General features: G+C 42.9%; 1 protein-coding gene across 2 annotated transcripts in view; it reads left to right on the top strand.

The window, feature by feature from the left end:
- Nucleotides 1-12,667, top strand: part of ACVR1 (activin A receptor type 1) — a 127,261-nt gene that overhangs the window by 106,357 nt on the left and 8,237 nt on the right. For both annotated transcript variants that reach the window (XM_032355640.1, XM_032355639.1), the window contains exon 9: nt 1,447-1,644. In XM_032355640.1, the coding sequence (XP_032211531.1) occupies nt 1,447-1,644 (198 nt within the window). The remainder of the gene's footprint in view (nt 1-1,446; nt 1,645-12,667) is intronic.

The following is a 12,667-nucleotide window of genomic DNA, read 5'->3' as shown; positions in this document are numbered from 1 at the left end:
GGATGGTTCTAGTCACATGACTGGTGGCAGGAAGCTTCAGTCCCTGGTCTGGGGGACCTCTCCACAGGGCTGCGTGAGTGTCCTCATAACACAAGAGAACTGAGAGAGAGAGCAGAGAGGAAGCCATGGTGCCATTTATGTCCTAATTTTGAAGATCTCCGCTCACTTCTGCCGTGGTCTGTGTGACTGTCCAGCCCACACTCAGGGCATGGGGAATTGAGTTTCACCTCCAGAAGGGAGACGTTTTAAAGAACTTGAGGACGTATTTTTAAACCACCACAGCTAGTATTGCTGTGATCTATTTAAACTACACCTTTCATATTCTGGTATTTTGACTCTTTGGTTCTGGAAACCGTAGAGAAGTGTATATGTTTCGGGAGATGTTCACCATGGCCACAGAATCTTGGGGTTGAGTAGAAGAACCAGGAAAAGGAGCCAGTGTGGTAGAGTGAATGCAGTTGCTGATTTCTCTGTAATTATTAAGGGTGTGATACCATGTGCCATCTCCTTGGCATGAGAAGGAGTCCTCATCGCACACATTCAAAGCCATGGAGCTGGGGGGAGAAGCATTCTCCACAGAAAGCTTGAGGGGTCCCCAAGGGATCGTTGGGCTGCAGAGGTTTTCATAGGCCATTTGTTCCAGTTTGGCACTTCTCATTATTTTGAGTGTTAAAGGAATCATTTTGAGTTGGTCAGCATCTACCTCAAAAAGTAATTTCATTCTCAAATGAATCATGCATGTATCTGCCTAACCCTCCTGGTCGGTGAGAAATGCCAGGGCTCTCTAATTGAAGAATTCTGAAATGAGTCATGGTTTGAGAAAGTGCTTCAAAGCCATTTAGCATGAGAGTTGAGCTTTGAATTGAGGTCTAGCTTGATGCTGGGTGTACGCATGACTGTAGAGAAAGGCCTGTGGGTTTGGTCAGTGTCACTATTTCTCAGACAAACAGCTCTTCTGAAAGGGATGGAGCCGTGCCTGCAGCAGCCCGCCCTTCAAGTAGTGATACATCACCTCACATTCTCTGCCTCACACTGTTGGAAGTCTGTGTTTGCCCACTATTGGGAGCTGTGGTGGAACATGAGAGCTTTACTTCTCCTAAGACCTTTGGAGGTTCCCACTTAGCCTGTGAGACTATTTTCCTGTGGACTTGAAATACTGGCCTCCTATTGGTTTGGTGTGTTGGTTTATTATTCATCCAGATCTTTTTGTTTCAGAGGTTCAGGTGTTAACCTAAGAGCTTCCGACTGTTTCTGGCATTAGTTCTTTTTTCTTTTGTCACAGAAGTCCTCTCCACAATATTCCAGAGATTACTTACTCTGGGTATGGTGCCACAGTGACCAGGAGTACCACCAGAGGGCGCTCCTGATGGGGTCTGTTTAAAAACTCTTCAGCAACCCTCTCCAAGAAAGGAAGTAAACTGACCCACCCTGTTTTCTCCCTTTCAGGCCTGGCAGTCATGCATTCCCAGAGTACCAATCAGCTCGATGTGGGGAACAACCCCCGTGTGGGCACCAAACGCTACATGGCCCCTGAAGTTCTAGATGAAACCATCCAGGTGGATTGTTTCGATTCTTACAAGAGAGTTGATATTTGGGCCTTTGGACTTGTCTTGTGGGAAGTGGCCAGACGTATGGTGAGCAATGGTAAGTACCTGATCGAGTGTAGTAATGTCCTTCCCCGAGTCCTCTTGATTCTGCTGTCTATAAAAGGGCAAAGGAAATATTTAAGTCCACATTGTTCCATGAATCATACTTATTCTTTGAATCATACATCAAGCTATCAGCATCTATATTTGATTTATGGCTAGTAGGTGGAATGTAATGGCATTATATTTTAGCTACACAAGAGGAAATGAGGGTTGAAAAAGAAGAATATTTCAGGCTGGGACATCTGGTCCTGGCACTGCCTCTCTGGTGGTTGAGTGTAAGCCCCCAATAAACACTGCCTGACTCTTAAAAAAAAAAAAAAAAAAAAAAAGAATATCTCTGGAAAAGTCTAGTTAGGTCTAGTTAGTCTTTGGCTCTTCTTTTGTTTGGTCCATATTTCATTCCTTCCTTTCTCCATCTTCCTATTCTGCCTTTCTTCCCACCTACTCTCCTCCTTTGTTCTTCCCACAAGTGGGATTTAACATGAGAAGAATGCTCCAGTAAATCTACGAGTGAATTCTGCTGTTTTAGGTATTTTTACTTCTTAAATGTGGGTTATTGAGAAAAGGCTCAGGTTGCACACTCAGAACTCACCTCCCTGTAAGAAGCAGGCTGTGTGTTCTGAATTTGTGGGATTCAAATTCAGGAAGCCCTGAGTAGGTGGCCACTGCTGGTCCTCTTACGAGTAAGTTTTGTGAAATGGTGTCATCTTCATGGTTACAGAAGCACGTGTCAGTCATTTTCAACCTGTGGCCCCTACAATCAACTCTTAACTTATTCTGGTCTTTCCTGTATGCAAATCAACCGCAAATACATTGTTGAACTTAACTGGAAGTGCACTGTATTCTGAAAGGACCAAGTGGACTGTTTTAAATTGCACCTGCCCCAGCTACCCAGAAAGTGGATTTCTACGGCAGGCTCTCTTGAACCACCTAGATAGACTTCTATCTTCTCCGCTGGAAGTCTTCTTTCAGAGGACAGGTCAGAAATTGCTCCAGAAAAACAGGAAAATACTATTTGTTTAGATTAATATTTATTTTCAAAAGCTACTTTCCCCTCCTAGGAGTCCTTGGAATCCTGGTTTTGAAGTATGAAGGAAATAATGTGTGAATTCTTAAGGACTGAGATTCTTGGGGCAATCATAATTTTTCTGAACAACATAACCAGAGAATAGGAAGTTCTTTGAGGAAAGTGGCATCGGGATAATTTACCCTAGCTTTCGTGTGCAGTAATTCAAATTGGCATGCCTTCATGGTAGCTGCTGCTGCTGCTTTTTCTTATCTTTTTTTTCTCTAACAGCAGAGTGTGTCTGGTTTTGAGACCCTTGAGAGTGTTTGTTAAAGGCAGTGTTTCAGATTAAACATAAACGTACATGCATTGCTACCTGACCGTTCTTTTAATTTTCTTTTTCTTTTCGTTCTTCTGATGGAGTCATGAACATCTTCTTGGTAATTATTTCTCAATCGTTGGGAGCTTACCGACTAGCATTTTGGGCTGTCTAGTGCCTTGAGAATTATCTGCAGCAGGGAGATTGTTTTGCTGATTTATGAAGCTCTGAACTTTGCCTGGAATTACACATCGACTTCATTTGCTCACCCTCTCCCCAATAATCCTTGAGCATCTTGGAATGAAAATCTAATTTTAATTTGTTTATTTTAGCACACAATTTAGAGAAGGATTGGCGTCATAATAAACTATGCACTGGGGAACTTGCCCCCCGTGAAGAGGAAACTAATATCCCGAGGCCAGGATGGTAGCCGGCCAGCGGCCGCTGGGCTGGAGCAGCTCCAAGCAGGCCTGCATGATGAAAGCGGAGCTTGGCAGAAATGCGGGATTTGGGCTTTGTAAGAATTCATGTTGCAAATGCATTCTCTGTGTCACAGGCATCAACCCAAGTGGCTCTTAAAGATCACTTGTTCTTAATAGGAGTCCGTGTGAAATTAGAGTCGCCGGTTTAAAACTGAGCTCAGCAAATGGTAGTTACGCTGAATGTTATTTTGCTGAAAAAGATCATGGAGAGTAGAGGAAGAGAGACTATTTTGGTTGTTTGATTGATTGACTTCCTGTTACATCATCATTTAGGTGGCTCTGTGGTTCCTAAAATTCTGTGGGTTGAACTTCTCTTCTGTGGTGTGGTTAGATTTTTAGTGGGAGGTAAGGGTATGTTGTGTCTCCTTTTAAATCAGTTACTGTCCCTTGGCAGTGACTAATTTGATATTTTCCCCTTCTCTTTTTAGTCCCCCCTCCCCACTCCTCCCATGAATGTTCTCAGGCGCGCGCACGCGCACAGATGGAAATCACTTTATCTGGACTCAAAATAGGTTTGCATGTGGGATTGAACACTGCCAGGTTTATTATTAATATTTTAGTTATTACTACACCAAAACGAAGATGAGTAGAAAGAAAAATAAGAGAAAATTCACCCTTATGTTCTAACATCCTGTGCTTTCCACTTCTTCTCTATGCACCCTTGTATGTGTTTTTGAGTTTGTTAGCGTCATAATATAGACACAGTTCTGTATCATCTTTTTCATTCAAGTGTGTCATTAGTCTGCGTTTATTTTATGTGGTCGCGTGATATTTTATAAGCCATGATCACGTTGCAGACATCCCATCTCCTCCATTTGGGTCCTATATTAGGTACATTTTGTTCATATAACTTTTTCATTTGGGGAATTAATTCTTAATCTGGAAACCAGTCGACCTAATAGGTCAAAAAGTATGGAGGTTTTATGGCTTGACACATATTGCCAAATTGCTTTTCATAAGAGTTGCACTAATTTCCAATCTCCCGCTCACCCCAGGGTGTGATGTACCTATTTCACTTTCTTACTAGCTTTAGGAACTGTCATTAAAAGAATATATATTTTTGAAATTATTGCATATAAAATGTAGCTCATTTAAATATACGGATGTCTTATCTTAGGAAGGTCGTTATAATTATGCATCCTTTGAGTTTCTGAGTCCGTGATAAAAATTGATGACCAGATAGTTCTCCAGGAGCAATAGGATCCTCAAGTGAACCATGAGTATAAAAATATGTTGCATTTTGTATTTTCATTGGAATGTTACATTTATTTGCTGCTAATAATAAACTTCATGCTGTTTCTATACAGGAAATGAGAATTAAGTCCATGTGCACATCTGAAAACTTCTCACTAGTGTCTTTTATACTTATTATGTTTCGTCTGACACCGAATTTGCAGTCGGTGGGAAGGAAAATGGTTTCTTACCCTTCCTGTGTGAATTTTGGGGGTCTGCTTAAGGCAGAGGTTTGCCTGGATTGACAGTTCTTAAACTGCGTGTGCGTCAGATTTGTCTAGAAACAGAATGCTGGGCCTGCCGCCCCAGGGTTTCTGACTTAGGGGGTTTGGATGGAGAACCTCCCTTTCTAAGCCACAGGTGATCCCCATACTACTGTTGTATCAGGGACCATGCTCTTGAGAGCTCCTGTTGACATGGGATCCGTCTTCCCAGGCTGGGAAATAGGCGGCCTCCAGGATGCCGACAGTCTCTCCAAGCGGGATGCCTGTGATATGTTTCTGATACCTTAGGTGACACCTGCTCTCTCTTGCAAGCTTAAGAGGGGTTCATCTTTAAGAGTCTTGGATCTAGCTCATGGCCTTTCTTTCTAGGTTTTTGCTACTCATCTGACAGTACTCTTCTTTTCCTCCTTTGATACAGAGATCAGTGGCTAGATTTGTGTCTGGTTACCTGAGTTCTGTGTTGTGTGAGGACAGAACCTTACATGGGGATTGGGTAGGTAAATAGATACATTGTTACTGTGGACTTGAGCCATTTAGCTTTGGTCTGATAGAAGATCTTGAGTCACCCTTCTAAGCATCCCCAGTAGTATGTTCCCTCCCCAGGATAGAAGCTCTTTCTCTGGAGCCTCAGATTTCAGTGTCATACCTTGTTTGGATCTCTATATGCAGAAACTCGGGAGGTGTGTTGTTCTAACACTGGGATCATCTGCTCAAGGACTTAAAAACCAAGTAAGATAATCTTCACCATCCATCTTCCAGCACATCTTTGAGTAGCATGGTCTGAGCAGCTTGAGCCTCTGTTCACCTCCACACAGCTCACAGACAGCTGTATATTTCATGGCAGTTTCATATCATATAGCATTATTGTTTCTGTGACAGGCACACTTCAGGATTAATGCACTAGGAATGTTGAAAAGGCAGTGTGCCCAGATTGTATAGGCAAGCACATTTAGATGATGGGATAGATCCTGTTCCTTCGTTATGTTTGGTTGCTAAGTACCTTGTTGTGCCATGTTTCTCGCTTCCCTTGCTTTGGCTTTCCTCATGCCCAGAGCTCCGCGCAGGGAAGCTGCTGGGAAGGGTGTCCTCTGTGCAGCTGTGTGCTGCGGCCCTGGGCCTTCTGAGGAGGTAGTGTAAGCCTTAACATGTCAGGCTCTCGGTCATACTCTGCCTTGATCACATACATCAGTGTCATCGTCCAGCAAATATTGCTGGTAATAGAATTTACTTGAACGTGTTCTGATGATGACTGAGCTCGTGTGTGTAGAGGCATGTGGTCAGGGTTCAGTAACCCAGCCGTGGGTATTTGCTGTTCCCTGGAAATGAGTGGTGGAGGCCACGCATGGGATTCTCCACTGGCCTTCCTTCACCTCTCCTTATGCCGGCCCTTTACTGGGACACTACATGCATTTCCCTCTTGACTCCCCACCCCAGGACTGGGTGGACACACGCTTGTTTCACTGCTACTGGCTTTGCTTATTTTGTGTTGGATTCATGTGAAAATGTATCTTGCTGCATCCTCTGTGGGGTGATGACTAGGAAATATTTGTTAGAATAGAGTCTTCAGGCATGTGTGTCAAACATGGAATTAGTCTCAGTAATCCCTGGGCTTGCCAGGGACCTGCATGCACATCCGTTCCTAAGCCCAATGGGCTTGTGTATGGAAACCATGACAACTTTTCTTTAGCAACTTCATATCCACGTTTCATGATTTTTTTCCACTTGTATATATTAAGATTTGAACAAAGAGGGGCACCTGGGTGGCTCAGTGGGTTAAGCCTCTGTCTTCGACTCAGGTTGTGATCTAAGGGTCCTGGGATTGAGCCCCGCATCGGTCTCTCTGCTCAACCAAGAGCCTGCTTCCCCCTCTCTCTCTGCCTGCTGCTCTGCCTACTTGTTCTCTCTCTCCATCAAATAAATAAATAATTTTTAAAAAAGGAAAGATTTGAACAAAGGGAAGAATTCTCATGTTAGGGAATGTTTGTCATATTCAATATTAGACTAATTTCTTTCAGGTGTTTTTTTGTTTGCTTGTTTTCTTGAGCCTTTTGTTAAGGGGCTGGGGACAGGAGTTTGGAGGCGGAGGGAGGAGAGAAGGATACTTTCCCACTGATTCCCAGAATTTCATGGGCCTGATTGAGAGATCCAGACCAGAGGAGGGTCATCAACTGATCTCATGACCAAATAATCTGAGCCTGGCCGAACTTGACTGGGTGCTGTTCAGGTATCAGGGTCTTAAACCTTGTAACAGCCCAGCATTCAGTGAAACATTCTCCCTCTCCTGGGAGACCCCGGAAGCTGCCAACTGTTTGGGACTCTCGTGGAGCCCCTCTCTCTCTCTCTCTAGGTGTTGACCCTAGGCCAGATCTGAGACATCTTGTTCATGGCTTAACTCTCCTAGGCTTTTTGTCCTCTCCTCTGACAACTAACTGTGACATTAATGTATACTTTTAGGAGGGTCCGACTACATAGTGATCTGTAAACCATTTGCTATGTTAAATTGATAAGAATCTCGATAATAGAAATTACTTGTGTAATTTTGACACAGATGTCTGAGAACAGAGTCCGTTTTGGTTTGAGTGACGTGCATGTTTCCATATACTTGTGGATGGCAGTGGGGGTAGAGGCATGAGGACATGCCATACGTGTTCTCTACCTAGCAGGGAACAGGCAGACCTGCTCTTCCAGCTCCCTTCCTGTTGCAGAAAGGAGTACTTGCCACGGGGTAAGGCAGGGCTTCCTGCCAAGTGTGTGGTGGTAGATTACAGAAAGGCCTTGAGATACTGATTCTCTTAAATCTCCAGCAGTGAGCCAGGACCCAGGGGGCCCAGAACCTCCTGCATTGTCGTCAGCTCTGCTCTGAGCAGCTTTATCCATTCACCTATTAGCAGTGTTTGATGTGGGGCACAGCACAAAAAATGTCTGAAGGCTTCCTGTTAGGAATGTTAATCGCAATAACACAAATATCGGAAATACCTTTATGGATCTTAAAGAACAGAGTTCGCAAGCATTCTTTCTGGTGAGACTAAATTCATTTATGCACATATTACCTTTGTGATTTTTTCCCATATCCAAATCTGTACCTTTATTAATCTTTTTCTTTAACTTGGCTTTTTTCAAACTTCATTTTCGAGGCCTGGTTGATGATGTTATATTAGTTTTAGGTGTACGACATAGTGATTCAACAAGTCTGTTATGCTGTCTTCACACGATTGCAGCAACTATCACCATACATTATTACAGTACCACTGACTCTGTTCCCTATGCTGTACCTTTCATGCCTGTGACTTACTCATTCCATAATTGAAGCTTGTACCTCTCCTTCACCCATTTTGCCCATCTCCCCACCCCCTCCCTCTGGTAACCATCAGTTTGTTCTTTGTATAGATGGGTCCATTTCTGCTTTTTGTTTTTCCTTTTGTTTTGTTTTTTAAGATTCCGTAGTAAGTAAATTGATACGGTGTTTGTCTTTTTCTGTTGGAATTATTTCACTTAGCATGATACTCTCTAGGTGCATTCCTATTGTGGCAAATGGTGAAATCTCCTTCTTTTTTATGGCCGAGGAATATTCCACTCGGTACATATGTATGTGCGTGCATGTGTGTTTGTGTGTAGATACACACACCACATTGTCTTTATCCATTCATCTCTTGATGGGAATGTGGATTGCTTCCATTGTAAATAATGCTGCAATAAATGCAGGTGTGCATATATCTTTTTGTACTAGTATTTTCATTGTCTTTGGGTAAATACCCAGTAGTGGAAATACTGTATTGGATGGTATTTCTCTTAAATTTTTTTGAGGACCATCCCTATTGTTTTCCACAGTGGTTGTGCCAATTTATATTCCTGCATGAGGGTTTTTCTCTACATCCTCACCAGCATTGGTTATTTCTTGTCCTCTTGATACTAGCCATTCTGACAGGTGTCAGGCGATACCTTGTTGTGGTTTTGATTTGCATTTCCCTGATAATGAGTGATATTGAGCATCTTGTCATGTGTCTGTTGGCCATCTGGATGTCTTCTTTGGAGAAATGTCTATTCAGGTCTTCTGCCACTTTTAGTCAGATTATTTATTTTTTGGTGTCCAGTTGTCTAAATTCTTTATATTTTGGATATTGACCCCTTACTGGATATTTCATTTGCAGATATCTTCTCTCATTCATTGGGTTCCCTTTTCATTTTATTGATGATTTCCTTCACTCTGCAAAGCTTTCTATTTTGGAATAGTCCCAATGGTTTATTTTTCCTTTTGTTTTTGTTGCCTGATGACGTATCTAGAAAAATGTTTTTATGGTTGATGTCCAGATTACTGCCGATATTACATTCTAGGAGTTCTATAGTTTCGGGTGCCATGTTTACATCTTGAAACCATTTTGAGTTTATTTTTGTCTATGGTGTGAGAAAGTGGTCCAGATTTCTCAGCACCATTTATTGAAGAGAATGTCTTTTCCCTATGGTATATCCTTGCCTCCTCTGTCATTGGTTAATTAACCATGTAAGAGTGTGTTTTTCTTTCTGGCTCTCTGTTCCATTTTATGTATCTATGTGTCTGCTCTTTATGCTAGTATCATAGTGCTTTGATTATCCCAGCTTTTTTTTTTTTTTTTTTTTTAAGATTTTATGTATTTGAGAGAGCCGTCAAGAGAGAGCACACAGACAGTGGGAGCAAGAGGGGGAGAAGCAGACTCCCGCTCAGCAGGGAGCCCAACAGGGGCTCGATCCCAGGACCTTGGGATCATGACCTGAGCCGAAGGCAGACACTTAATCAGCTGAGCCACCTACGCATCCCGATGATCACAGCTTTGGAATATGTCTTGAAATCTGGGATTGTGATACCTTCAGCTTTTTCTTTCTCAAGATTACTTTGGCTCTTTAGAGTCTTTTGTGGTTCCACAAAAGTTTTAGGATTATTTGTTCTTGTTCTGTGAAAACTGCCATTGTTACTTTGATGAGGATCATATGGAATCTGTAGATCACTTTGGGTAATGTGGACATTTCCACAGAATTAATTCTTCCAGTCTGTGGTATGGTTTTCCGTTTCCTTGTGACATCTTCAGTTCCTTTCATCAGAGGTTATAGTTTTCAGAGAACAAATCTTTTACCTCCTTGGGTAAGTTTATCCCTAGGTATTTTATTCGTTTTGATGTGATTATAAATGGGATTGTTTTCTTAATTTCTTGCTGTTACTTCATGATTAGTGCATAGAAATGCAACAGATTTCTGTGCATTAATTCTGTATCCTGCAACTGTACTGAATTCTTTTAGTCAAGTAGTTTTTTGGTGGAGTCTAGTGCTTTTTATGTATAGTGGTAAGTCATCTAAAAACAGTGACAGTTTTATTACTTTATTGCCTTTTATTTCTTTTCTTGTGTTTTTGTCTGAGTGCTGTGGCTAGAACTTTCAGTGCTATGCTGAGTAGAAGTGGCAGGAGTGCATCCTGGTCTTACTTCAGATCTTAGAGGAAAATCTCTCGACTTTTTCCTATGGAGTATGATATTGTGTGTGAAGATGAAAGGGTTTTGTCCATGACCACTTCAGATTTTCTCATATGCTACTCTTGAAGGAAATAGTGTTTTATCTTCCAGTTCTCTCAGGAGCCAAACACAAACCATTCTAATTCTTACTAAAATGGCTTTACTTGTAAAGTTCTAGTCTCTGAAGGATTTCAGAATTTGTCTAGGAGTTTACAGCAGCTCTCGGTGTGGATGTAGGTGTGAGGGATGATGTTCTCCCCTCGCCTGTTCCCTGGATATCACGGTGACTGCCCACGTTGGAGGACAGTGGAGAGAGACAGTGAAGTGGGCAGCTTGTGACATGAGATTAGTGCAGAGAGGAGTGTAATTCATTATGTCACTGTCAGCTTGTCGGGAAAAATTCTAGAATATAAACAAGGCATTGGATGCTAGTTTAGCTTTATTGTTAATTACCTGGGAACTTGGACCAAGTAAGTTTTCCTGTGTAGTCCTCAGTTTTTTTCTTGTGGAGGAAGAGGACTGCGATGTAATGGACACGATTCTGACATCCCATGATGTCTCTTCACCTTAACCTTCAGATTATTCGATATATAACCAGGTCAATAGTCTCTTATCTGTGCTTGAGAAATTCATCAACTTTAGAATCCAAGCCTTTCATAACTTACTTGGCAGGACACCTGAACTCATTGAGCAGTCAGACTTGACCGGAATTGAAATAAGTCTATTTATAGCTTTTATTTATCCCATTTAGTGGAACTGTTCATCCATTTCAGTACAGAAATGTGTTTGGTTGCGGGGTATCTCTCAGACTCTGCTAGGGTATCATATAAATAGGGTATGTGCCCCTTATTTCCTTCGTAAAGTGTAAAAAACCCTCCAAATTCCTCAAACAGATCTAACCTCAAGGGTTTTGGATAAAGGATTGTGGACATAATCAACATTCACTCAAGTAATATGTATGCATATACTAGGTATTCCTTTAGGCCCCGGGAAGCAGTTGAGCAAAAAAAAAAAAAAAAAAAAAATCCTAATTTATCTCTTTAATATTTACTAGATGAAGTGACTATGGTTGAGGTGTATGGGGAAGTCACAGAGTGTGGGGAGGACATGGAACTTTGTCCGGGGGCCTGGAATTGTGGTGGCGAGGAGGGAGGGTTCTTCTCTGAAGATAGAAAGCATGAACTGAGTCGTGAGATGAAAGGAGCCAGTCAGGTGGACTGGCCTGGGCGGACATGTAGATGGGAATGAGAAATACAGTCCAGTGAGGATGACAGTTGGTCTCCTGGGCAAAAGGAAGCACTGTGGGGGTGGATACAGGTGCCCTATGTCCAGAAGCGCAAGCCACGCTAGTGTGGCGATGCCCAGGTGTGTGGGGCAGCATGCTGGGGGGAATGAGCCTGAGCCCATGCAGACATAAGGAGCTTTCCCCTCAGTTTTTCTCCTAAAGGTTTTGCAGGGGGCCGGGGATATGGTGAGTGGCTAGTTGCGGGGGAGGGGATTTGAAGTCCCAGATACAGCTGTCACAGCAGGGAGAAGTGGTACCCCGATCTAAGGCTTTGGTGGGGGAGGATTGCAGAGAAGACTTCCTTTCCAGAGAGTGGTCTAAGATGCAAGGCCGGCATCTCATGCTTTTTGGTACACTGTGGAGGGCATTCTTTTTGGTCTGTGTATCAGCTTTGTGGCGTGAACTTCAAGGTGTTGGAACTAAGGCCTGGCAATTAAGGGCTTTACTCAGGACTGTGCAGCAGATCCAGGAGAGGGCTACTGCTTGGTAAAGATGTATTTGCGGCAGAGAATAAAAGAGTTCCAAACAGACATATGCCCAGGAAAAACATTTTTGTAGAAATCAGATACGTATGCCAAGAGTTGTGGGGGAGTAGCTTATGAATAATTTCTGATTCCTTTCTTGTGCCCTTTGAGTCACGCCAGCCACCTTTCATGGAAAAGCAGGGCCTGGTTCCCTCGGTCCTTCCCCGACTACTGGGTAAGGGCTCTGCCTCCCCTGCGTTCCCACACCTTTTGCTGTATGCACCCCTCATCTGGCACTCCAAGTACTTTGCATTTTTAGTCACTTTCCCTGCTGTCCTCTCTGCTGGCTCATAATTTGGCAGTTGTTCATTGAGTGCTGTCTTCAAAGGACTTAAGAGTCCGCTCTTTTGCCCGGCTCCCCCAATTTCTGGCAGAAGTGAGGAGCAGTTAGAAGTAACTTCCTACCTTGACAACACACCATTTCCATCATCCTTGACCTTGCACTCCCCCTGCCCTCCTGTGCACCTG

Source organism: Mustela erminea, chromosome 8 (genome assembly GCF_009829155.1).
Source record: "Mustela erminea isolate mMusErm1 chromosome 8, mMusErm1.Pri, whole genome shotgun sequence".
In the NCBI taxonomy this organism is placed as follows: domain Eukaryota; kingdom Metazoa; phylum Chordata; class Mammalia; order Carnivora; family Mustelidae; genus Mustela; species Mustela erminea.
The sequence above is the reverse complement of the archived record's forward strand: the minus strand, read 5'-3'. Positions and strand labels throughout refer to the sequence as shown.